This window comes from Cricetulus griseus, chromosome 9 (genome assembly GCF_003668045.3).
Source record: "Cricetulus griseus strain 17A/GY chromosome 9, alternate assembly CriGri-PICRH-1.0, whole genome shotgun sequence".
NCBI classification, from domain to species: domain Eukaryota; kingdom Metazoa; phylum Chordata; class Mammalia; order Rodentia; family Cricetidae; genus Cricetulus; species Cricetulus griseus.
The window spans coordinates 11,435,530-11,462,672 of record NC_048602.1 but is presented as its reverse complement, the minus strand read 5'-3'; the positions used below and the strand labels follow the sequence as shown (position 1 = coordinate 11,462,672).

General features: G+C 54.3%; 2 protein-coding genes across 4 annotated transcripts in view; one reads left to right on the top strand and one right to left on the bottom strand.

Annotated features, from left to right (window-relative positions):
* Positions 1 to 17,957, bottom strand: part of Strn4 (striatin 4) — a 26,499-nt gene extending 8,542 nt beyond the window's left edge. Inside the window, exons 1-7 of the mRNA XM_035449209.1 lie at positions 17,611 to 17,957; positions 10,814 to 10,920; positions 10,194 to 10,267; positions 8,981 to 9,059; positions 5,971 to 6,168; positions 3,817 to 3,958; positions 474 to 633 (exon numbers count right to left, since the gene is read on the bottom strand). Of these exons, the coding sequence (XP_035305100.1) occupies positions 474 to 633; positions 3,817 to 3,958; positions 5,971 to 6,168; positions 8,981 to 9,059; positions 10,194 to 10,267; positions 10,814 to 10,920; positions 17,611 to 17,904 (1,054 nt within the window). The 5' untranslated portion in view covers positions 17,905 to 17,957. The remainder of the gene's footprint in view (positions 1 to 473; positions 634 to 3,816; positions 3,959 to 5,970; positions 6,169 to 8,980; positions 9,060 to 10,193; positions 10,268 to 10,813; positions 10,921 to 17,610) is intronic.
* On the top strand, positions 17,468 to 27,143 carry LOC113837384 (fukutin-related protein). Of its 3 annotated transcripts, none has more exons than XM_035449211.1 (4): positions 17,468 to 17,521; positions 21,733 to 21,795; positions 24,377 to 26,201; positions 26,295 to 27,143. In XM_035449211.1, exon 3 carries the CDS (start codon positions 24,418 to 24,420, stop codon positions 25,903 to 25,905), a length of 1,488 nt encoding a protein of 495 aa, XP_035305102.1. In that variant the 5' UTR covers positions 17,468 to 17,521; positions 21,733 to 21,795; positions 24,377 to 24,417; the 3' UTR covers positions 25,906 to 26,201; positions 26,295 to 27,143. The 3 variants fall into 3 exon arrangements, with proteins under 3 accessions (XP_035305102.1, XP_035305103.1, XP_035305101.1); XM_035449212.1 differs by lacking the exon at positions 17,468 to 17,521 and adding an exon at positions 20,549 to 20,886; XM_035449210.1 differs by lacking the exon at positions 17,468 to 17,521 and adding an exon at positions 20,898 to 21,641.

The following is a 27,143-nucleotide window of genomic DNA, read 5'->3' as shown; positions in this document are numbered from 1 at the left end:
GGGAGAAGCCCACCCCAGTGCTGCTGGCCTTCCCATAAACAGTGGAGGCTGTAAAGCACTGACCCCGGGAAAGACAGACTGGCAGGGACCCAGTGAGAGGTGGCAGGCAAATCCTGACTCTACCCGAGGCCCAGGGGACCCCAAGGCCCTTCTGGCCAGGAGTCACAAGACAGGAAGACACAACCCCACCCCCCTTCTCCACCATCAGTTTTCATCCTGTCCCCTGCTTGAGCTGGACAGGACTGGACACTTGCCGTGAAGGCTGGAGCTGACTTCTGGCAGGGCCACTTGAATACGGTTTGCAGGGACTTTCCAGGGAAGGGTATGGGCCTGGACCTGGCTTGCGGCTTGAGCTATCCTTGACCCACCTCAGGAAGTATATCCGCCTGGGCAGAGCCCCAGACAGGAAGCAGCTGAAGCATGCAGGGTCGGATCCTGTCTTAGCCAGGCCTGTAAGTCAGTTCCCAACTCACCCAGCTCATGAGGGTTCCCCTCTGCAGCACAACGTCGAGGGTCTGGAGATCCCTCACCATCTTCTCCTGAGCCCAGGAAATCAAACTCATTGATGGCATCTTCTGAGTCATCTTCCTCATCCTCACCCTCCATTTCAGGGACCAGGGCCTTGGATGGGAGCTAGGGTGGGGAAACAAGTGGGGGAAGGAATGGGGTCCAGAGGTCAACTCCAGCTGGTCCCTGGGAAAAGGCAAGCCACCTGCTCACTTCCCGAAGCCTAGATCTGGAAACTGCTGTGGGACCTCCTCCACCACAGCACTGGGCCCTCTCCTCTCTCCTCACAGCTTTGCTGAGCCCCTCCCCAGCACATGGCTCTCAAGAAGTCAGACAACACAAGCCCTGGAGGTGTTCAGAGACACGCAATGGTGGTGGTGGTGGTGATGATGAACAGAACCTTCTATTTTCACTCTGGGCATAAAACTAACAGTGGTAACACACACTTGTCACTCAGCTGTGTGCTTAGCAAGAGCTAGTGACTCACAGAAGGCACTTACAGACATGGCTGCACTCTACCCCACAGCCCTGTGAGCAGTAACCCAAGCTACTACCCTTCTTCCCATCCTGTATGTGTGAGAACAAGCTAGACAGATGAAGCCAATTGCCTCAGGTGCCCAAATTCAAACTGGGCCCCAAAATGGGCAGCACCAACAGACCGTGGTGCCTCAGGACACAGCTGACTCCCAAGGTGGTCATGCAGGGGTTCTGAATCTAGAAATAACAACTTTCAGGCATCCACACAAGTGAGGGACAAGAACATGTGGAGCGCACAGGCCTTTTGTACACAACAGTCAAGGGGAGGATGGGTATGACCGCTCATGCCTGAACTAGTACTCAGGAGGCTGAGGCAGAAGGATGGCCAAGAGTTCTGGGCTAGCCTCAGTCAGTGTGAAGCTCTGTCTCCAAAGTGAACAAATGGGCTGGGATAAGCGTGGGCACAGAGTGCTTGCCTGGCGTGTGTGAGGCCCTTGAGTTTGGGCATCAGAACCACAGGACACAAAAGCAGAGTTAAAGTGAAGAATCATTTCTGGTTTGAGGGCTGGTTCCAGGAGATACCCAAATAATACCCAAAGCATCACCCAGACTCAGAAGAAAAGTCCTGAGAGGCTGGGGAGGCGGCTCAGATGGTTGCCTGCCAATCAAGCCTCAGGCCCCGAGTTCAATCCCCAGCACCAGGTAAAAAGGCAGGTCTGGCAGTGTGTCCTTGCGATGCAGTGTGGGCGAGAGGGAGATAGCATTTCTGAGGTCTGCTAGTCAGCCAGCCTGGAGGCTTATCAGCAAGACCAGGCCCAGGAGGAGACCTGTCTCCGTAACACAAGGTAAGCCAGACATGGTGGTGCAAGCTTTTAATCACAGTACTCAGGAGGCAGAGGCAGGAGGATATCTGTAAGTTCCAAGCCATCTTGGTCTACATATCAAGCTCCGGGACAGCCAGGAATACATAGAAAAACTCTGTTGTCAGACAAACAAACAAACAAACAAACAATAAAATGTGATGATTATTCTTGGTTGTCAACTGACTATATCTGGAATTAACTAAAACCCAAGCAGCTGGGCACACCTGTGAGGGATTTTCTTAACTAAATCATCTGAAGTGGGAAAATCCACTTTGAATCCATATCTTCTGAGGTGGAAACATCGACCTTTAAGTCTAGGCCACACCTGCTGGCACCTATAACAAACAAGGACATGAAGAAACTCGCTCTCTGCCTGCTGGCCCTCACTAGCAAGTCCATTCCTTCATTGGCATTGGAGTCTGCTTCTTCGGGATTCTGGCATATACTGAAGACCAGCTGAGACATCCAGCCTAGTGGACAGAGAAACTACTGGACTTTTTGTCTGTCTGTTTGCTTGTTTTTTTTTTTTTTAGAAACAAAGTTTCTCTGTGTAGCCTTGGCTGTCCTGGAACTCACTCTGGAGACCAGACTGGCCTCAAACTCACAGAGATCCATCTGCCTCTGCCTCCTGAGTGCTGGGATTAAAGGCATGTGTCACCACTGCCTGGTACTACTGGATTCTTGAATCTTCTGTTGGTAGTCACTGTTAGACAAGCTGGACCACAGCCTGTAGGCCATTCTAGTAAGCTTCCTTACTTTCTTCCTTTCTATCCATCCATATATATATCTAGCTAGCTGGCTGCAGATTTATTCTACTGGTTCTGTACTTCCAGAGAACTCTGACTAATACACAAATAATACATAAAACACCAAAAATGAAAACAAACCCAAAAAATACAAGGCAGACGGCTCTTAAGGAAGTAGACCCCTCCACATGAAGTAGCCACGCATACATGTGTTCTCTTGCCGTCTCATACACATACAAAAGGAAAGACAGTCCCAAGTGGGGGTGGGGGTAGGGAGGAACCAGGATGCCAAGTTAAAGTGCCCACATCAAGACACCCTTTAGCCTTTTGCCTCCTCCAGGGTTTCAGGTCTGTCATTTTGCTCCATCTGGACAGGACCCTGTGCTAAGTCATGCTAGGGACCCTCGGGACAGAGTGGAAGCCAAGCCCCTCTCACTGCCACCTCAAGGGGCTGTCAGGGTCTAGAGAAGGGAACCCAAGAGCTCTGGAAGCTCACAGGAGACACCCAGGGCAAGACAGAGAAGGGGTGCCTGGACCGAGTGGGAGAGTCACAGAAGCCACATCTGGGAAAGTGGAGTTCAGGAAAAGCCAAGGCCTTTCCCACAGCTGGTGGCTTTGCCCTCACCTCGGGACATCCTGCAGGTGGCCATCTACAAAGCCACTACTGTTCACTTGTGGTCTTATGCCACGGCCTGCTCAGAGCCGGGCTGTGAAGGGCTCAGCAAATGCTTAATGGGCAACTAAGAGCACATGACAACCAAGGACAGAACCCTGAAACCAGTGCAGGACCATGGAGGTAGGATCACACTGGGCGCCGGGAGCCAGATGTGAGGGCAGGCCTGTGAGGTCAGGATGCTACTTTACGATCAGTGTCCAAAGGCAAGGGTCCTGACCACAGTAGCAGACCGGAACCCCCCAGAGCATACTGACTCCCTAGACTTCACGCAGGCCTGGGCCCAGGCACATTTACTCCATTCACAAATCTTTGCTGAGAGCCTGTGCTTCACACCCCTCTCAGGATATGGGGACGGAAAGCAGGAGCCCCAGGTTAAAAACGTTCAACTTAGGGTGGGGGGCGGGGGAGCTGAAAGGAAGCAGCCCTGTGTGGGTCAGGACACTGAGCTGGCCTGCAGGAGCAGAAATGAAAGGCAGAATGGGGCATTGTCTATTATCTGGGGCCAGGGGAGCCGGGGCAGAGGCCAGGGCAGCCGCAGAAGACTCACCCTCACACGCTGCTTCTTGTGCTGGACACTGTCTACTTCATCGTCCTCATCGCTGTCCTCATCCTCACAGTTCTGCAGGAAGGGGATCTGCTCCAGCACCGAGCCACCCAGGCGCTCCTTGCCATCTTTGCCTGCTGCATTTCTGCCAAGACAGCAAAGTAGACAGAGGGATGTCAGTCCTGCCAGGTGACAAGATGCCAGAGAGGGAGACACTGCAGACAGAGCCAAGCTCCTCAGCCTCACAGAGCCTTGGCTTTGAGCATGAGCAGCCTCTTCTTCTTCTTTTTTTTTTTTTTTAAAGATTTTATTTATTTGTTATGTATACAACATTCTGCTTCCATGTACATCTGCACACCAGAAGAGAGCACCAGATCTCATAATGGATGGTTGTGAGCCACCATGTGGTTGCTGGGAATTGAACTCAGGACCTCTGGAAGAGCAGTCGGTGCTCTTAACCTCTGAGCCATCTCTCCAGCCCCTCTGAGCCATCTCTCCAGCCCCTCTGAGCCATCTCTCCAGCCCGAGCAGCCTCTTCTTATTCAGCCTCTGCCATGCACCATCATTCCTGGGACCTTTGTACAGACCTAAGGTCTGCTTCCCGCCCACTGAATTCCAGCCATGGTGACAGAGCATCCCCTGAACATGCCTGCCCACATCTGACCAAGTCAAATATGAGCTGGGTAAGAAGAAGTCACTGCCCGGTGCCTCTGCCCTAATCAGCCCAGGAGCAGCGGCCGCCCTGCAAGACTCGGTCACCTCCAACTCTTCGCTGTCAACTAACATGGACATGGGAGAGCCTTGCCCCATCACACAGGCAGCATTCCTCCTTAGGGACACCCACCCTCCCTCCCTCCCGCGGTCTACTGGCACACCAGAACCGTCAACTGCCAGGACACAGCTACACTTTCTACGGAGATCAATACAGAGCACGCTCTCTGGCCACTCCAGAATACTGTCCTTTGAGGACTTGCTCCGTCCACACCCACCTCTGCCTCCTCTCTGGCTGCTGCTTCCTCCTCCACCTTTCCTTGTCAATCTCAAGACTGAGGAGCCCTCGGGGCCCACAGTGGGATCCCTCCCCAAACATCAGTTCCCTTAAACTAGAGAGATGTTTAGGGCTCCAAGCTACACGTGGCCTCTTGATGTAGGACATATGGCAACTTAACCTCAACACAGCTGCAAAACTGCATCAACTCCTGCCACTCCCCACCTGGATCCTGACTTCAGAAGGTGCCACTCCATTCCTCAGACAACCCTCCCTCTTCTTTCCTTTCCCCAAGTCCTTTACAAGGCCTAGTTCTTACCCGTCCATTGCTAAGGTCCATCAGCCCTGGCCTAGACCCTACAGTCAGCCCCCACCTGGCCTCCCTGCTTCCGCAATCTCTCCTCAAAGCAGACTAAGACGTCAGATGATATACCCCTGCTGGAAACCACTGGCTTCCCACAGCCCTGTGGGTAAGCATCCCCTGTTTATCGTGGCCTGGTAGGCACTTCGTGATCTGCCTCCCGAGATCTGGCCTTACCACAGACCACAGGCCACAAGACTCTGTGTTTACTGCAACAGTCATGCCACAGGTCTCCTGCTTTCCACACATATCAAGTCCTTTCTGTCTTAGAATCCGACCCTTCCCTTGCCTAGACAGCATTCTTTCCTGACATTCTCTGGCAGAATGCTACCCCCACAAAGTAGTCCTATCTTCCAGCCACCAAGAGTACTACTACTCCTGTTACTTTTTTTTTTATTTTTTCTCCTGGCCAGGCTGGTCTCCAACCCCTGGGCTCAAGCAATCTCCTGCCTCTGCCTCCTGAGTAGCTGGGGCCACAGGGGTGTGCCACAGTACCTGGCAATTTCCTGTCACTCTCTTCACATTCTTCATAGCACTCAACGTCACCTAAGGATGACGCTACTGCTTCTGACAATACCAACTACCCATGGGAAGATGAACAAAATGAGCCCCAAGACAAGAGTAGATATGCCTCCTCACCTGTTTCCCGCTGCAATCAAACCACCCGAGGGCTATCCTCAGCTAGGAACAAAGGCCGTGTGACAACCTACAGGGGAAGCCTAGCAATGGTGGAGCCTACCACACAATCTAGCAGGGCCGGCAGAACAGCTGCAGGGAGGAAGAACATCATGCCTGCTCGGGGGCTCACCTCTTGATCTGTTCCTCGATCTGTTTTACCAGCAGAGACTCGCCACCGCTAAGTCCTCCGGGGCCTGGTGAAGCCCTGGGTGGCCCCTCGATAGGCTCAGTGGCCCCATTGAGCTCCACGGAGCGACCCAGAAGGGAACGCACACGCTTGGACCTCATGTCCAGGATGGTATCTGTGTAGCCCACCTCTTCCAGGTATCTGTGGGGGCAGAGTCAGGTCAGCCTACACATGAATTAAGCTACTCTGGCCGCTGGGGCCATGCAGAACCCAGCAGCCTTCTGAAGGGCCACCAAAGAGCATACGGCAATTTTTCAGAAGCAACCCCTGAGCAGCAGTTTGGCTTCTGATACTTCTCAATGGAAGCCCTGGTCCCCATGCATGCTGCTATGGCACACGGTGTCCCCGACATGTAGGGGAGAGCCCACGTGCAGGAAAAGCCAGATGTCCATTGACGGACGCTAGGCGGAAGGTGACGAAGGCAGAGCGCCACGGAAGATGGCTGTGATCAGCAGCACAGCGAACATGGTGTATGTTCCATGTTCCATGGGATTCCAGGTTTTATAAAAATGGAAGAGTGTGAAGGTGTGCATATGTTTTCATCACACACACACACACACACACACACACTCACACTCACACACACACACACACAGACACACACACACACACACACACACACACACACACTCACACTCACACACTCACACACACACACACACACACACACACACACACACTCACACACACACACACACACACACACACACACACACACACACACACACACACACACACACACACACACACACACACACACACACACACACACACCACACACACACACACACACACACACACACACACACACACACACACACACACACACACACATCACACACACACACACATCACACACACACACACACACACACACAACACACACACACACACACACACACACACACACACACACACACACACACACACACACACACACACACACACACACACACATCACACACACACACACACACACACACACACACACACACACACACACACACACACACACACACACACACACACACACACACACACACACACACACACACACATCACACACACACACACACACACACACACACACACACACACACACACACACACACACACACACACACACACACACATCACACACACACACACACACACACACACACACACACACACACACATCACACACACACACACACACACACACACACACACACACACACACACACACTGGTGCTTGCTTCCCGGACGCCTAGAAGACAGACATAAACTGAGCAACAGTGACCTCTGCAGGGGAGGATCCAGAACACAAGAGTACACTGTTTTTCCTGCAGCGCTGGGGATGGGCCCCAGGGCCTTGAGCATGCGAGGCAAGCGCTCTACCGCTGTGTATCGTTCTACTTACTTCTACACCTGAGCATTTATTACTTCTGCAACTTAAAAAACTGAAGCCAGCTGACACTGGCCTAAAGGAAAAAGAAAAAGAAGAAGAGAAAAAGATCAAAAAGTCAATCAAGGGGATCTGTGGCTTCCAAAGTTAAGGGACAACACTGCCTCGCTGCTCTGTTAGAGGCCCCTTAGGGTGTCTGTGCCCTCCTCTGCTTGGCTCACCACTGCAATGCTTGCATATGGCCCAGGCTCTCATCTCCCAGGGGACAAGAGGGGTGGAGAAGCCCAGCAATCTAGAGGTGGCTGCATTTACCAAATGGTCTCTGCACCGTGAGAATCAGGGCCAAGCCAGCAGTTACACAGTACAGGCACATGTGACTGGCTCTCATTACATTTGCTTCACAGCCCTCCGGGGTTATTAGTGCCCACTTAAGCTAGCAGTGGTTTGTTTGCAGAGAGTGAGCTGAAGGCAGTCGAGGTCAGCTTCCTGAGGTCTGTCATGAGTCCTAAGACTAAAACACCTCACGATGGATTGGCTCTTGAGATCTCTGGCTTTCCAGAAGGGTGCCTATTACATGGTGGTGATTTTTTTTTTTTTTTTTTTTTTTTTAATTTGGTTTTTCGAGACAGGGTTTCTCTGTGGCTTTGGAGGCTGCCCTGGAACTAGCTCTTGTAGACCAGGCTGGCCTCGAACTCACAGAGATCCGCCTGCCTCTGTCTCCCGAGTGCTGGGATTAAAGGCGTGCGCCTCCACCGCCCACCGCCCACCGCCCCGCGGTGGTGGTGATTTTTATGGTGCTGGGGGGATGGACTCCAGGGCCTGGCCCACAGTAAGTAAGGGCTCAACCCTTAAGCCACATTCCACCCATGAGATTCTGAACATTATATAACCTAGCTAATCTATACAGAGGATTTGATAATACTTAGTCAAAGCATTACAAAACCTAAGAACAGTAAAAGCAGAGTCCCGGCTCTTAACACAGTACAGAGCACACCACTCTCAACTCGGGGCACCTCTCCAAGTGTTGGGGTGGATGGTGGAGATGCCAATGTGTACAGGGTCATATTTGCTCAGAAGTGGTACTATTTACTTCTCAGGTATCCTAAAATGCTAAAATCTTTAACAAAAATCCTGATTTGGCTGGAGGCTGGTGGTCCACCAATTCTGTTTGGGCCTCTCTTCTCTTAAGACATAGGACAGCTCACCTCTCAGAGGGCAAGTCAACAGGGCTCACCAGGTCCTCTGAGAACCTGGGTTGAACCCACAGCACCCAGGTACTACTATTGCTATAATTTAACTTTACTCTTTAAAAAATAACTTCCCCTAACATTATTCTTTTAAGAGGAAATGTCAGAGAACTATGCAGGGTTGAGTTTGGGGTGTGGGAAGGTGGCCCCTGCTGCAAGTCTTCCCTCTAATTCCCGTCGGGTGACGGCAGTGTGGGATCCTGATAGTTCATGTCCCAGTGGGGACAGGAAGGACTGTGGATTCCTTGGGCTTATCTTCTGAGCCAAGTATGCTGTGTGTTTCATGCCCCATCCTGTCCCACCCCTCCCCCTCACTCACTGTCGCAGAAGCTGTCGCCCCTCCTTCCACACCAACGGGCTGTTCTCCAGTGTGACCGACTCCACAGGGCCATTAGACACTAGAGAGAAGAGAGGAGGCCGTCTCAGTCGGGGCATGGATACTTTCCTGTCACCCCTCCATCCTCTCCCATCAAGTCTGAATCTGCCACCATCACCGCCCTTGTCCCCACCTCCTGAGTGCATTCCACCCACTCTCCCACACCAAGTGACTCCTCTCTTGGATGCTCTCCTCACTGCTAGGCTTCTGACTGGCCGCTGCCAACCGCCCCCAATAACAGAGCCGTGCCTCCACACGCATGGCTGGCTGCTCCTTCCTATGCAGGGAGTGGGCAGACTGGCTCTACAAAGTGGGCAGGCTGGGGTCGAGTCGGCTCTGCACTTCCTAGAGCAGCTCTGAGCACCTACGAAAGCCTGCTTCCCATGAAACAGCTTTCACCTCTCAGGGTGAGGAGACGCTGGCTGGGAAACCTGCTCTGTGCATTGCTCATCGGGTATCCACTGGGCATCTATAAGGCTGGGATAGACGCCTGGGCCACACCAATCAAGAACTCACATCTTGGCAGGAGAAGATGACCTCCCTCCCTTGACCCCGAGGCCAAGGGCTTCACAAAGCCCTAGACCAAGCTCCCAGCATCAGCGGCACAGCCAAACACACCGTCTACCCGCACTGCCTGGATACTAGTGCTCACCTGAAAACACCCATCCCCTCCCTCCCATGGGCATCTGGCCCCTCCTCCAGTGCCCACAGAACAGGACTACATCTATCCTGCTCTTCACCGTGCCCCTGTCCTGTGACAGGAAGCCAACAAACACATCATGTATCAACTTTTGAGGGTAAATGACTGAATGACAGTCCAGTGCAAACACCACCTCTTCAGTGACGTCTTTCCTACGCTTTCCAAAGCATGCCATAAATAGTTCCACTCACTCCCCTAGCAGGAGGAAGCAGGAGCTGCTGGGGCGTCCATCACGCCCTGAGGACAGCAGGATGGCAGGCAGGTGGGGCTGGGCAGTCTGAAACAGGACTGATGGGAAGACACACCAGCATGCAGCTCTACCCCACTCCACCCTACAGCCACTGCTGCTTTTCAAGGAGCCAAGTAAGAAAGCACAGGAGGCCATCTGCAACGTCTCTCTCTATGCCAAGCAGCTGCCATGCCAGCGTGGCCAAGGGAGGGTGCAAGTGCAGGTACCTTGTTCGGACACATCTGTCTTCTTCTCCCCCTGGTTCAGGTCTGTCCCGAACTTCAGCTTATGGTATTTGGCCCTAAAACAGCAAATAACAAATGAGTAGAGATGAGTAGACAGGGCGATGCTGGGTGGTGGGGGCGCTCGCCTTTAGTCCCAACACTTGGGAGGCAGAGGTAGACAAATCTCCACGAGTTCAAAGCCAGCCTGGTCTACAAAGCAAGTTTCAGGACAGTCAGAGCTATACAGAAAGGCCCTGTCTCGAAAAACAAGACAAAAAAGCAGACAAGGCAAAGACCACCTCAGAAAGCCCAAGTCCCAGGCCTCTTTCATTCACTCCCTGCCCCACAGTACCAGCTCTAAGAGCCTCAGTTCCTTCCCAGAACCTCAGCCAGCAACACCATCAGACTGTGGCAAGAATAAGCAAGGTAGCAGCTGTCCAGAATTGGTGCACACAGGTTTGCCAAAGTCCCTAAAGCTGCTGCTGGCAGCTGAATCCACCCACCACAATCTGTTTCACCCCGCTCCTGGGGATGACGGGAAGAGGAAGGTGGAGAAACTTCCTCTGCTGGCAGCCTGCCACCCTATCTGAAACAGTGACCTCTCTGGCAGGGGCAGCTCTCACCTCTCCTGCTTTAGTGCATATTCTAGCATCTTGATCCGCCGCACCAGGTCCGTCTTTAGATTCTCTTGGCCTTTCCTCTCACCTTGGAGGAAAGCCACCTGAGCCTGGGACAGAAGAGAAAGTTAGATAGCATGGCTGAGGGTCACTGATGCTGTGTCTCCCTCCCCAGTTCAGGAACAGCTTCAGGGCCTCCCCCACAGCGATGCCAGTGTTCAATAAGAAGAGAGGACAGGCTGGGCCCACCTCCAGGGTCTCCGGGTCTACTACCCATAAAAGAGCTCAATCTATAATCTCAGCACTTGGGAGGCTGAGGCAAAGGGACTGCTACACCTTCAAGTCTAGTATGAGCTAAGATTAAGACTCTACCTTACAAAGAAGAAAAGGAAAAAGAAAAGAAAGAGAAGCTGAGGAGCCATTTTTAACCCATGGAGTTCAAACAGGGACAGCATGGCCTGACTTGGCTATGGCCTTCTGAGGAGTTAGGTCAGGGATGGGCGGGGGCGTTAAGCATTAACAGCTGTGTCCCTATGGTTGCTGGTGGAGGCGGCAGCCCACTCTTCCTTCAGAGCGTCTGTTGCTGGGAGGCGTAGGAAGCTACTTCTGGCACTCAGGGACAAGAGTAGGAGCCTGGGCTCAGCTCCCACTGCAATGCAGAGCCTTCGGAGTTTTATGCTGCCCAGGGCATGAGGAGATGGGCCCCAGACACGGTGTACAGTCCCTGCCAAGCTCTCCTCCCTGTCTGCTAGTTGGGCTGCTCGAGCAGCCCTTCTACCAAAGCCCAGAGCACGGGACTCTTGCTGGCTTCCTCAGAATGGCTCCCCTGTTCCAGCCCAAGGCAGCCTGAGAACCAGGCTCTGCCGCTGATTTGCTGTGGACACTTAGCTCACCAGTCTTCCTCTTTTAAGAGAATAGAGCACCGTGGGCACTGTTCCTTCATAAGCAGCTCTTAACCTACCACGAGGGCTGCTGTACCAGTCCCCACCTTTGCCTCTCTTCATTTTTTCACCCTGTCCCAGCTAGTCAAAGGGACCTAACCCTGAACCAAGACCCATCAGAGAGAGCGCCTTGGGAGACCAGGCCCTTGCAGATGGCTGTCTTCCTGGGGCCCTGCTTCCTGCACATCATAGGTCTGAAGTGCTTCCAGGGCTCCCCCAAAAGCTCACAGGCTGACCTGCCCGGTTCTTCCAGGCAGTGCCCACTCAAGCTGCTCAACCTTGGGGCTAGCAGGGCCCTGACCTACCCACCCTGTCCCTGTGCCCCAGGCTTGCTACCTCTCACCTCCATCTCTACCCAGGGTTAACAGAGAACTGAGGCTGACCACAAGTTAGGGAAGGGAGCTGCAGACAGAAGACAGACAACAGAGCAGGGCAGACTAAAGACACTCTTAAAAGTAGAGCAAGGCTGCATGCATCAGAATGGGAAACTAGGGTTAGTGAACAAAGTGGGAGAAAGGGCCATGGGCCACAGAGACAGACACGGTGTCTGCCGGCAGAGCACAGGGAAACCACAGAAGAAAGCTATAACCAGGTGTGTACCAAAGTCATTACAACTACAAGTGGAGAACCAAGTGTGAATTTAGCAAAGCTCTAAGAGGATGCACCCCAATAAAAGCAGCAGCCACAGAAACTCTAGGACTGGGCAGGGGATGTCAGAGTGCTGGCCTAGCATACACGAAGCCCTAAATCTGATATCCAGCACCACATAAAATTGAGCATGGTGGCATTAATATGTGTAATCTCTACAAACACACGAATAAATAAATCCAATAGAAACTTTTTTAAAACCCAAAAGAACTGAGACTAGTTGAGTAGGGGCCTCACCAGCACCCTCTCAGTCTGCTGTCCTTTTCAATCCTTCTGGTGGAGAAGAGGAAGGAGAACCAGGAAGATGTGGCTGAAGTGTCTTGCATTGGTGGAATCCCAAAAAAACTAACTAGGAAGTGTTGGCCCTGGCCTGTCAGTCTCCTGCAGGAGGGCAGCAGGGGAGCTGGGAATTGCAAGTGCCAGGCCCTCCAGCCACAGGGCCCGACTTGGGGTTGCCATCTCTTCCAGGCTGCTCCTCTAAGGCAGCACCCTCCCGGAACACAGAGCCACTCCTGCTGCAGGTCTTCTCACCCTTGAGCTCCCACTCAGTGTGTGGCCTGGAACCTATAGCTCACACAGCTCCTGACAGGGAGCTTCCCCTGGATCCCAGAGTGCCCAGTAGGCTGAGGGGAGGAGGAACTGCGTGCGCACTTTCTCCCTGGAGCCCCATCTACTCTCTCCATGGCAAGAACATGGGGTTCAGACCTCTCCCCAAGGCTCCTTTCTCAGAAGCACACAGCAGAGCCCCACAACTGACTTATGCATAGACACGGACAGTTCTTTGCAGTCTCCTGAATAAAGCAGCCTCTTCTCCTGGTCTAGAAGGCTCTGAGGGGCAGGAGCTGCACCCTGCTCCTGAGAAGCCGTCCATCCCAACACACTCCTCAGAGTATACCTCCACTACCTCTCTGCTCTGGACTCTGGAAGCTCCTGGCCAGCCCTCTTCCCACCCGTGTCCTTCCTGGGCACTGTATCATACATAAACAGCAGGCGCCAGCTCCTTGGTACAGACACTGCCCAGCCATGGAGGGTCTCAAGGAAGGCGCCTTTCAGAGAGTGTGAGTGCTGGATGGAAGAATGGTGAGATGGGATGCCGCATGCCACACGTGTTGGTACACCCATTACAAAGGGGTGTGATTATTCCAGCACTCAAGGATTGCGAGTTGGAGGACATCCTGGGTTACAGAGTAAGACCTGACTCAAAACTAAAAATGTGGTAGCAAGTGCCTTTAATTCCAGCAATCAGGAGCTAGAGGTGTGTGTAATTGGGGTGGGGAGAGGCTCTGAGTTTAAGGCCAGCCTGATCTATATATGAACACAGCACAGCCATAGTCACAGAGCAAGACCTAGCCTCAAAAATAAAGGAAGAGAGGAAGGGAGGGAGGTGCACGGCCAAGGAGAAGACTCTGCAAGTGAGGATGCCAGACGCCAGCTGCCAAGCCTGCTGCCTGAGCTCCATCTCAGGACCCACACGACGAAGGAGAAAACCAACTCCTGCAATTTGTCATCTGACCTCCACAATAAACAAACTTAATTTTTAAAATTAAAAATAAAATTTAGCCAGGTGTGGTAGTGTACTCCTTTAATCCCAGGACTCAGAGGTACAGGCAGGTGAATCTCTGTGAGATCAAGGACAGCCTGGTCTACATTGTGAGTTCCAGGAAAGCCAGAGCTTGAAACAAAAAATTAAAATAAAATAAAATTGTAAAAAGGAGTCCAAAAGACAGATTGGTCATCACTTTAATAAAGATATCTACTTCAGCACTCCATATCACACAGGATAACTCAGTCAACAAAGCCATACTGTGTGTGTGTGTGTGTGTGTGTGTGTGTGTGTGTGTGTGTGTGCGCGTGCGTGCAGAAGCACTATTACCCTTACCCTGTCTATTGAGACGAGACCTCTCCTCAGCCTGGAGATGTTGGTGGGTAGGCTGCCTAGCCAGTGAGCCCCAGGAACCTGCCCATCTCCACTTCTCCAGTACTGGATTACAAGTGTGCGCCACCACACCCACCTTTTTTTACGTGGGTTCTTGGGGGTTAAACTCAAGCCCTCACACTTGCTCAGCAAGTTCTTTACCACCTGAGCTGTCTCTTAAGACCTCAAAGATATTTCTGACTGGGTTGGAAAGGTAGAAACAATCCTAAAAACCAAATGACAAGGGTCAAAATAAGCTATGATATAAATATTCAAGGGAATACTATACTGTTTTATAACTTATGAAGTCACAAAGTGATATATTCTAGTACATTGCCATTCGTTGTGTGCACGCGCGCGAGCGCAAGCGCAAGCACACGCGCGCGCGTGCGCACACACACACACACACACACACACACACACACACACACCCCTGATGTAACAAAAGTACAGAGTGATGATGCTGTAGCCTCTTACAGAGTGCCCTCCATGAGTTCCACAAAAGGTTACTTGAGGGGACACACACACACCTCTCATTAAGAGGTAGCACACACCTGTAATCCCAACGCTTAGAATGCTGAGGCAGGAGGATGGTAAGATTGAGCTGAGCTTGGGCTACACGGCGAGGGGTGGGGAGGCATTACAGTGGATGCTGTCAGCTGTGCTCAGGTCAAGTTCCGGAGGGAGGCCAAGATTCAGCCCTCACTATGCTCTGATGGCTTGGGTGACCTGCTGAGGCCTCGAAATTTCCGCGGAGACTTTTCTCACCCGTGCTGAGTTACAGAGAGGGGAAAGATCCACAGGGTTGGCCTTCTCGAGCAAAACCCCAATCCTCCTCCGCTTGTTAAAAAAAAAAAAGAGGAAGGGAAACCATTTTCCCCTCAGAATTCTACAAGAATTAAGTGATAGCATGGACCCTAGTACTTCATACAGCGTCCAGCACATCGTACGCCCCGAAGAAATAGCAGCTGCTGTCACTATTGCTGAGTGAGGTAATGGCATTGGGGCTGCCTACATAATGGGGTATTGAGAAGATCAGATGAGATGTATGCTGGGAAAGAGCCTTAGTGAGACTTGGGCACAACGCGAGGAACACTTACATAAGGATTTCTCTCCCACCACAGCCTCAGCTACCAGCTAAAGATGGAAGAAAAGTGGCATGTTGGTTCGCTTCCTTCATCCCATGGGCAAAACTCAAATCAGACGCTTACTTGGGGCCCTACTTCAGGGAGACGGGAATGAGCACACTGGAAACACAAAGCCCTGGAGTGCCAGGAGCCAAATACTACTTCTGTTAACCACATCACAGCCTAGGAACCGTTTGACTCCTGGTGGCCGGTCACCTTTCTGATTCCTCCATCTGAAGGACCACTTTCCACAAGCAGTACCTCCGTCAAGGTCACAGAGCCCGCCCCCCCCCACTCCATGAAGAATCACCCGGAACCTTCCTTCCTTCTCCGCCAACCATCAAGTCCCTTTCCAGAACCCTGCACAAACACTTCTCTCTCAGAGTGCCCCCCACACACACCTCACGCTGTCTTCCCCCTAACTCATCACCCAAAGGCACCTCCATGCCTCTTCACTGTGTCCATCACAGGTGCTCTTTCTTGTCATCACACTGGATATATCCAACTGCAGGGGCAGCTCAGGGTTCCCTCCTAACATCCCCAACTGCAGGGGCAGCTCAGGGTTCCCTCCTAACATCCCCAACTGCAGGGGCAGCTCAGGGTTCCCTCCTACCTAACATCCCCAAGTCTTTCAACCCAGAGCCATCACTCTACCACTGCCTCCAAGCCCCCCAACAAGCTGTCGCTCTCCACCCTCAAGTTCTCCTAGGGGTTCCTTAGAGTTATGTCCTCTGCCCTCTCTGTGATTCCACCCCAAACAGTCCCTTCCCTACATGGTCACCCGCACATCCCCAAAGCGTCCTTCTTGGACAGAAGGCCACAGAACTCCATCCTGGGACACCTGCCATAAACCCTCCTCCCACGCGGCCACTTTGCGATTCCTCCTCCAGGCCAGACACTCCCCCAAGGTACCCAGCCCAGCTCTCAGACTCCGCTCTCTTTACTCCTGGTACCCTGGTACCCAGGGTGGGGGTGGGAGGATGTCCAGGGTGAGCGTGTCATCCCCCAAGGCACCTGGTCCATCCCACCTGCCCTGTCACCTACCATCTGGTGAGGATCCGGGTACCAGGAGGTTTTTTATTCGCCCAGACCCCATCCCCTTTCTCAGCACCTGGTCCCCCTGGCAGACTCTCTCTCTTTACTCCTGGTACCCAGGGTAGGGGTGGGGGTGATGTCCAGGGCGAGCATGTCATCCCCAAAGGCACCTGGTCCATCCCACCCACCCTGTCACCTAGCATCTGATGAGGATCCGGGTACCAGGAGTTTTTTATTCTCCCAGACCCCATCCCCTTTCTCAGCACCCAGTCCCCGGGCAGACTCTCTCTCTACTCCTGGTACCCGGGGTGGGGGTAGGAGGATGTCCAGGGTGAGCGTGTCATCCCCAAAGGCATCTGGTCCATCCCACCCGCCCTGTCACCTACCATCTGGTGAGGATCCGTGTACCAGGAGTTTTTTATTCTCCCAGACCCCATCCCCTTTCTCAGCACCCGGTCCCCGGGCAGACTCTCTCTCTACTCCTGGTACCCGGGGTGGGGGGGATGTCCAGGGCGAGCGTGTCATCCCCAAAGGTCCATCCCAACTCTCAGACTCTCTCTCGTTACTCCTGGTACCCGGGGTGGGGGTGGGGGGATGTCCAGGGCGAGCGTGTCATCCCCAAAGGTCCATCCCAGCTCTCAGACTCTCTTTACTCCTGGTACCCGGGGTGGGGTGGGGGGGTGATGCCCAGGGCGAGCGCGTCATCCCCAAAGGTCCACCCCACCCACCCTGTCACCTAGCATCTGGTGAGGATCCGGGTACCAGGCGTTTTGTTTCTTCGCCCAGACCCCATCCCCATCCCCTTTCTCAGCACGGGGTCCCCGGGGACCCGGGACTCGGCGTCGCTCAGGCAACCAACCCCTCGCCTTGGGCCCGTCACTCTCACTCGCGGCTCCCGGGACGGCTCGGCTCGGCTCGGCTCCTCCGGCCGGTCCCGGCTCGCGTCCCGCCCCGAGGCCCCGGGGACCCCGGCGCCGTCCCCGCCCGCCCCTCCCGGCCGTCCGGCGGCCATTGCTGCAAGATGGCGGCGGCGGGGCGGCGGCGGCGGGTGAGGCGAGGCCGGGGCCGGGGCCGGGCCGGGCGGGGTCGCGGGGAGGGCGGAGGGCGGGAGGGCAGGAGGGGCGGCGGGGCTCACTGCAGCTCGGCGCGCTCGGCCTCCCAGCGGGCCTTCTCGGCCTCGAAGCGCGCCCACTCGTGCTGGATGAAGTGCAGGATCCCGGGCAGGCTGAGGGGCTCGGGGCCGCCGCGGGGCCCGGGCTGCCTCCGCCGCCACCTCCCTTCCCTGCCGGCCCGGGCCGGAGCGGGCTGGAGGCCGAGGCCGCCGCCGCCGCGCCGCCGCCGCCGCCGCCGGGTTGGGAGCCGCGCCCGAGCCCAGAGGGCGGCAGGAGGAGGCGGCCGAGGCGACCGCGGCGGCGCTCGCTCCTCCATCATGGAGGCCCGGGGCCGGCCGCGCGCCGCCGTGCCTCGCGCGCCTGCGCGGACGCGCCGCCCAGAGCGCACACGGAGCGCACACGCGCACAGGGGAGCACGCGCGCGCGCGCGCAGAGCACAGAGCGCACACGCGCGCGCACAGAGCACATAGAGCACATACACACAGCACACACACACAGAGTGCACACACACAGAGTGCACACACACAGAGCACACACACACAGAACACACACACAGAACACACACACAGAACACACACAGAGTGCACACACACACACAGAACACACACACAGAGCACACACAGAGTGCACACACACACAGAGCACACACACACAGAACACACACACAGAGCACATACAGAGCACATACACACAGAACACAGAGTGCACACACACAGAACACACACATACACAGAGTACACACACACAGAACACACAGAGTGCACACACACAGAGCACACACAGAGTGCACACACACACAGAGCACACACACAGAGCACACACACAGAGCACACACACACAGACACACACAGAGCACACACACAGACACACACACAGAGTGCACACACACAGCACAGAGTGCACACACACAGAGTGTACACACACACAGAGCACACACACACAGAACACACACACAGAACACACACACAGAACACACACAGAGTGCACACACACACACAGAACACACACACAGAGCACACACAGAGTGCACACACACACAGAGCACACACACACAGAACACACACACAGAGCACATACAGAGCACATACACACAGAACACAGAGTGCACACACACAGAACACACACATACACAGAGTACACACACACAGAACACACAGAGTGCACACACACAGAGCACACACAGAGTGCACACACACAGAGCACACACACAGAGCACACACACAGAGCACACACACACAGAACACAGAGTGCACACACACACAACACACACATACACAGAGTACACACACACAGAACACACAGAGTGCACACACACAGAGTGCACACACACAGAGTGCACACACAGAGTGCACACACGCACAGAGCACATACACAGAGCACACACACGCACAGAGCACACACACACAGAGCACACACACACACAGAGCACACACACAGAGTGCACACACGCACAGAGCACATACACAGAGCACACACACAGAGTGCACACACACACACAGAGCACACACAGAGTACACACACGCACAGAGTACACACACACAGAACACACACACAGAGTGCACACACAGAGCACACACACAGAGTGCACACACACAGAGTGCACACACGCACAGAGCACACACTCAGAGCGCACACACAGAGTGCACACACACACAGAGCACACACACAGAGTGCACACACGCACAGAGTACACACACACACAGAGCACACACTCAGAGCACACACACAGAGTACACACACGCACAGAGTACACACACGCACAGCACACACACACACACACAGAGCACACACACAGAGTACACACACACACAGAACACACACACAGAGCACACACAGAGTACACACACACAGAACACACAGAGTGCACACACACACAGAGTGCACACACACACAGAGTGCACACACACACAGAGTGCACACACACACAGAGTGCACACACAGAGTGCACACACGCACAGAGCACATACACAGAGCACACACACGCACAGAGCACACACAGAGCACACACACACAGAGCACACACACAGAGTGCACACACGCACAGAGCACATACACAGAGCACACACACAGAGTGCACACACACACAGAGCACACACAGAGTACACACATGCACAGAGTACACACACACAGAACACACACACAGAGTGCACACACAGAGCACACACACAGAGCACACACACAGAGTGCACACACACAGAGCACACACACAGAGTGCACACACGCACAGAGCACACACTCAGAGCACACACACAGAGTGCACACACGCACAGAGTACACACACGCACAGAGCACACACTCAGAGCACACACACAGAGTACACACACACGCACAGAGTACACACACGCACAGAGCACACACACACAGAGCACACACACACACAGAACACACACACAGAGCAACACACACAGAGAGCACACACACAGAGTGCACACATGCGCACAGAGTACACACACACAGCGCACACCCGCACAGAGCACACACACGCGCACAGAGCGCGCACACACAGAGTGCACACACAGAGTGCACACACACACACCCACACAGAGCACACGCGCACAGAGTACACACACAGCGCACACCCACACACAGAGCACACACAGAGTGCACACACGCACAGAGCACACACAGAGTACACACACGCACAGAGTACACACACGCACAGAGCACACACACAGAGCACATACACGCACAGAGCGCACAGAGCACATAGAGCACAGAGCACATACAGAGCACACACAGAGCACACACGCGCGCACAGAGTACACACACACACACAGAGCGCGCACACACGCGCACAGAGCACACGCACAGAGCGCACGCACACGCGCACAGAGCGCACACGCGCGCACAGAACACAGAGCACACACGCACAGAGCACACACATGCACAGAGCGCACACACGCGCGCACACACACCCGCACAGGGAGCACACAAAGCACACACGCGCACAGAGCACACACACCACTTGGCGTGCGCGCGCTCTGGGTCTCCTGGCGGGCGAGGGGAGCGCAGAGGCAAGCCTCGCCCCCTCCCAGGGTTAACCCGCCCCCCCCCAGGGTGTGCACCCTCTGAGATGCCAACAGGGAGAAGAGGGGAGGGGAGGGGGACTGGCTGCCTCCGCTGAGGCCAAGGACCCAAGGCCCCCTCGCAATCGTCCCCCTTGCAGGAGTGAAGACAGAACGGGACTTCTGCCTTCTTCTCCCCAATGTCAGAGCCCTATCCCTCTCCAGATGCAAATACCAACCACAACCACCCCATCACTTTCTCATTAAGAGGAGGAGAAGAAAAAAGAGACTTGGGGGTAATTTCGACAGTGGGATCCCATCCCCGAGCCCTGACCAAGTCCGTTGTCACAGCAACCCTATCCAACCTGGAGGGCTCTTCCAGCCCCCCTCCCATTTTTCGTATGTGGACCCCCCAACCTCCGCTGTCATTGCACCAGGAGGCGGTTGCTAAGGTAACCCAAGTCCCTGGTGGTTCTTCTGACCCTAGCCTCATCGGTTACTATGGCAACCTCTCCTCACCTAGTGCTCAGGTAGAAAAGAGAACCCAGCCCCAAAGACATTCCTCTAAGAAAAATGCCTCTGTCCCGCCCCTCCCCCCAGCCAACCCAGTTGGTATTACCATAGTAACCATCCCCCCTTCCCATATGGGAGGTCCATGGACAAACCAACCAGGTGTTTTTATTTAGAGAAGTGCTGCTGTGGGACAGTTGCTATGGTTACAGGACTTGGACCATTTCCAGGGAGATGAGGAACAGTCAAAGCCATGCCCTGGTTACTATAACGGGGCAATCTCCCACCTTCTAGTGATCCAGAAAGATAGGGGATGTTTTAGGATTATCTCCAAAGGATGCATGTGTCTAGGGAAGAAGTTGTCATGGTAACAGCTGCTGGTCACTTCTGCCCTTCCTCAGGACACCACCATGGAAGAGGGATAGTTATAGCTTACAGCTGATAACCAATGTGCCTTCTACCCACCCACCCGACTCCTCAGACAAGTGAAGTGGTGGCCCAGCTTCAAACAGAAAAAAAAAGTCCTTGACTTCTTTTGTGGGTAGGATGAAATTGTGCTTTTTTTTTTTTTTTTTTTTTTTTTTTTTTTGCATGGAGTTGGCTCATTGGATGTTTTCTGGTTCCTTCCTCAGCAGAGCAGATGACTCAAGGTGGAGCTACCCTCCTTGAGCACCCTCAGCCTGAAACCTAGGGAGGTAAGAAGTCCCCCTGATGTCACAAGAATCACGTAGGCTTTCCTGAATAGACCTCCTTTTTGTACCTACCTGGGTGATGAGGCTCAGGCCAAATCAAGGTGATAGACTTACACTTTAAAATTTTCACTTATTTCGTGTGTGTGTGTGTGTGTGTGTGTGTGTGTGTGTGTGCGCGCGCGCGCGCGCGTACGCTCACGAGCGCGTGTGTAGAGAGTCAGAGGACAACTTGCTGGGGTCGATTCGTTCCTTCTGTTGGGTGGGTCCTGGAAATGGAATTCAGGTCAGACTTTGTGTCAAGCACTTTTACCTGCTGGGCCACCAGACCAGACTTTATACACGGTTTTGTTGCTGTTGGTCTGGATTTTTTTCTGACACTCTCACACAGCCCAGGTTGGCCTCAAACTCAAGCACTGGCCAGGGATGAGCGTGAATTTTTAATCCTCCTGCCCCCACCTCCCAAGAGCTGTGATTACACACATGTAATGCCACTTCCAGCACCTAAGATGTTTCGAGGAAGGAATGGAAAGCCAATGAGATCTCAGCTTCCTTCTCCCTTCCCTGTTACTCATTCGTGCCCCCTGCTGGCCCTCCTACTAGTGTTGTTTTTGTCTGCCTCTCTTTTCAGGACTGCAGAACACAGATCTCTGAACCCAGGGGCCAAGGCTGGGGTTGGGGCTGAGGACTTAGCTTAGCTGGTAGAGGGCTTGTGGAAGACGGCATTCCACACCTGTAATCCCAGCCCAGTCCTTGGCAGGTAGACATATCTAGTTCAAGGTCAGCCTGGCCAACATTGAGACCCTGTCTCAAAAACAAACAACCTGGCACAAGAGTACTTGCTAAGTACCTACTTGAGGGCTGGAGAGATGGCTCAGAGGTTAAGAGCACTGATTGTTCTTCCAGAGGTCCTGAGTTCAATTCCCAGCAACCACATGGTGGCTCACGACCACCTTGAATGAGATCTGGTGTCCACTGCTGGCATGCAGGCAGAAGACTATATATATAATAAGTAAATAAAATCTTTTTTTTTTTAAAAAAAAGTACCTACTTGATATACTGACTTCCGTCAGTAAGTCACAAACCATATTCAGCTTTCTGAGCACCTGTCAGCTTAGCTCTGGAAGAGATGTAGTGAAAGAGTTGGGCTATATGATTGCAAATAGATAAATAAATAGAGCCAGAGTTGGGTGGACATAGTAGCATAGGCCTGTAATCTCAGCAGTCAGAAGGGCCAAGAGTTTCTTAGTTCAAAGCCAGCCTTCAATATACAGTGAGATTCCATCTCAACAAAGCAAGATGGTTTACTAGGGTTTTTTGGTATTATTTTTTGTTTGTTTGTTTTTGAGACAAGGTCTAATTGTATATGCCAGGCTGGCCTCAAACTCATGGAGATCGCTTGTTTCTGCTTCTAGATTCTGGTATTAAAGGCGAGTGTCACTGTACCCATTGGTTTACTTGTCTGAAGCAGGATTCTGGAACTGGCTTCTTGCATCAAATGTCATGTCCCTCTTCTCTGCTGGGTTACTTTGAGCAAGTGACTTCACCTCTCTGTGCTTCAGTTTCCTCACTTTACTTTTACTTAAGTATATGAGTGTTTTGCCTACGTGCATGTCTGTGTACTGACTACATGCATGCCCGGTGCCCATGGAGGCCAGAAAAGGGCACCAAAATCCCTGGAACTGGAGTTACAGACAGTTGTGAGCAGCTTTGTGAATTCCCGAGCTCTTCGCTGCTAAACCATCTCCCCAGCCCTGTTTTGTGTTTGTTTGATTGGTTTCCCCCACCCCTTCCTTATTGTACTGGGAATGAAATATTTTTATGCTATGCAATTTTGCCACTAAAAGCCACACCCCCAGGGGACTCCTTGATGGTGAGTTCTAGGCTTCTATTGCTAAGCCCTGCCCCAGCCCTCTCCATATGTAGACCAAACTGGCTTTGAACTCATGGAGATCCACCTGCCTCTGCCTCCTGAGTGCCAGGGTTAAAGGGCAGCAGCTGTTGGCTTCTTTCCTTCTTCTACTTTGGGGTTTTTGTTTTGTTTTGTTGAGGTACAAAGTCTCACCATGTAGCCATGCTTGCCTTGAACTGTCCATCTTCCCGCTTCTGCTTTCCGAGGGCTGGACTGCACAATGTACTACAGCTTTTTTTTGTTTTGTTTTTTTGTTTTTTGTTTTTCGAGACAGGGTTTCTCTGTGGCTTTGGAGGCTGTCCTGGAACTAGCTCTTGTAGACCAGGCTGGTCTCGAACTCACAGAGATCCGCCTGCCTCTGCCTCCCGAGTGCTGGGATTAAAGGCGAGCGCCACCAACGCCCGGCTGTACTACAGCTTTTAAACATTGTGATCAAGTACACATAGCATCAAATATATCATCTTAACCAGTCTTGCATGTACAGCTCCGTCGTTCCTTTACCACTGTGCTGTCCCACACCTGCAGACCCAGCATTGGGAGGTAGCTGCAGAAAGATGAGCTGTCCAACCTAGGAAATCACGGAAGGCTAGTCCTGAGATCAGATCCAGGAAGAGGGTGGGAGGGAGGGGGTACCGACAACCTGCTCCAGCCTCCCTTTTCATCCTATCTCCCCAGGATGCCCTGGACACCCCTGCTAGGGTCTGACATCGGGCCCCATGCGGCTCACCCGCTGCTGGGCTGCCCTGGCAGCCGCCATCATCCTCAACCTCCTCGTCTTCTTCTATGTGTCCTGGCTACAACACCAGCCCAGAAACTCCCGGGCACGGGGCCCCCGCCGGACTCCTGCCACTGGTCCCCGTGTCACCGTCCTAATTCGGGAGTTTGAGGCATTTGACAACGCGGTCCCCGAGCTGGTGGATTCCTTCCTGCAGCAGGATCCAGCCCAGCCTGTGGTGGTGGCAGCGGACACGCTCCCTTACCCGCCCCTGGCCTTGCCTCGCATCCCCAACGTTCGCCTGGCGCTGCTGCAGCCGGCCCTGGACCGGTCGGCGGCGGCCTCGCGCCCAGAGACCTACGTGGCCACCGAGTTCGTGGCCCTGGTGCCTGACGGAACACGGGCCGAGTCCCCAGGCCACCTGGAGCGGATGGTGGAGGCGCTCCGGGGGAGCAGCGCGCGCCTCGTCGCCGCCCCGGTCGCCACCGCCAACCCAGCGCGGTGCCTGGCACTGAACATCAGCCTGCGGGAGTGGACGGCACACTACGGTCCAGCGCCCGGCGCGCCCCGCTGCGACGCCCTAGACGGTGACGCCGTGGTGCTGCTGCGCTCCCGCGACCTCTTCAACCTCTCGGCGCCCCTGGCGCGGCCCCTGGCCACCAGCCTCTTCCTGCAGACCGCCCTACGGGGCTGGACCGTGCAGCTGCTGGGCTTGACCTTCGCCGCGGCCCGCCAACCCCCGCTGGCCACGGCCCACGCGCGCTGGAAGGCGGATCGCGAGGGGCGCTCGCGGAGGGCGGCGCTGCTGCGCGCGCTGGGCATCCGCCTGGTGAGCTGGGGGGAGGGCGGGCGGCTCGAGTGGTTCGGCTGCCACAAGGAGAGCGCGCGCTGCTTCGGCACGGTGGCGGGCGACACGCCCTCCTACCTGTACGAGGGTCGCTGGACGCCGCCCTGCTGCCTGCGCGCGCTGCGCGAGACGGCCCGCTACGTGGTGGGCGTGCTGGAGGCGGCGGGCGTGCGCTACTGGCTGGAGGGCGGCTCGCTGCTCGGGGCGGCCCGGCACGGCGACATCATCCCCTGGGACTACGACGTCGACCTGGGCATCTACCTGGAGGACGTGGGCAACTGCGAGCAGCTGCGGGGCGCCGAGGCGGGCTCGGTGGTGGACGAGCGCGGCTTCGTGTGGGAGAAGGCGGTGGAGGGCGACTTCTTCCGCGTGCAGTACAGCGAGAGCAACCACCTGCACGTGGACCTGTGGCCTTTCTACCCCCGCAACGGGGTCATGACCAAGGACACGTGGCTGGACCACCGGCAGGACGTGGAGTTCCCGGAGCACTTCCTGCAGCCGCTGGTCCCCCTGGCCTTCGCGGGCTTCATGGCACAGGCCCCAAACAACTACCGCCGCTTCCTGGAGCTCAAGTTCGGGCCCGGCGTCATCGAGAACCCGGAGTACCCCAACCCTGCCCTCTTGAGCTTGGCAGGCGGCTGAAACCCTGCTGCTCTGTACCTGGGGCGGGGGTGGGGGGGACAGCAGGGTGCAGGGAGCCTCTTCTTTTTTCCTTGGGGGGGGGGGTCGTGCGGGATCTGAGCAAGCTTGTTTGATTGGGCCAGGTGAGGCTGTGCACGGGAGACTAAAAGAGGTGAGCTGGCCAAGGGCGACTTAAGGGAGCCCACAGGAAATGCCCGGCCTGGGTAGGAAGCAGAACCCCGCGGAAGACTGGAGAAACACACATATTCTCAGGCCGCGAGCTGGGGCTGTGTGCGGAGACCTCCGAGCCCATCTTGGTAATGCAGGGGAGTGGGGGGCGGGGGGGCCTTTGATGGACAGGACCAGGGACTGGAGCCCATCCTCAGGGCTTCGCACTCCTTTAATCCCAGCACTCAGGAGGCAGAGGCAGGATCTCTAATAGTCTTCGCCCTGTATCCCAAGAGCCCTCGGCCCCGGTCTACCACACACAACTTAGGAGACCCTGGACCAGCTGTGCGCAGTCTTGCTTTCCACGTTTCTGTTGAGATGCCGGATGCCTCCTCCATCGGTATCCAAACCCTCAGGATCCCTGGCTGTCGTGTTTGCCCCCTCCACCAGAGGGCGCGCCTGTCCCGTTCCCTTCCTCTTTGACGACTGCCAGCTTGTTTTCCTGGAGTGGCTCTGGGTGGTGGGACCGCACTGGCCGCCTCCCTCCTCCTCGAATGTGGCACTTTTCTTTGAGAACACTGCGTGAGACATCTGCTGCTTCTAAACCCCTTCGTGCACCTGCAAGACTAACAGGGCTCTGGTTTGAGGTCCTGGCTGACATATTTAATTACCTCGTTCAGTCCTCTGCACCAGTTGCCCCTCTCGCCAGGAGGGGTAAACCTTCGCCATAGCTCACAGTTGCCAAGAGCTTACTGGGGCCCAGCCATGCACAGGGATGGATTTATCCTCACTCTTACCCCCGGAATTGACAGCTGCTATCACGTCCGTTTTCCAGGGAGGATAACTGAGGCCAAAATGACCAGATAGTTTAGGGAGTGGCCAGTAGGGGACTTGAATTCAGGCCATCATTTCAAGGGCCTCAAGCACCCAAGTGGGGCCTTGAGATGGTTGTGCTATTTAACAGGTTAAAAATAGTAACTTTCCTTATTTGATTATGCATATGAATTATGTTCAAACCACTACTACCAGGCTGTATAATGTTAAATAAAGCTTAAATTGTATTACCTTAAAATTAAAAAGTTCAAGATGAA

Coding starts and splice junctions, on each gene's coding strand:
- LOC113837384 (XM_035449211.1), top strand. CDS start 24,418: ATGCGGCTCACCCGCTGCTGGGCTGCCCTGGCAGCCGCCATCATCCTC.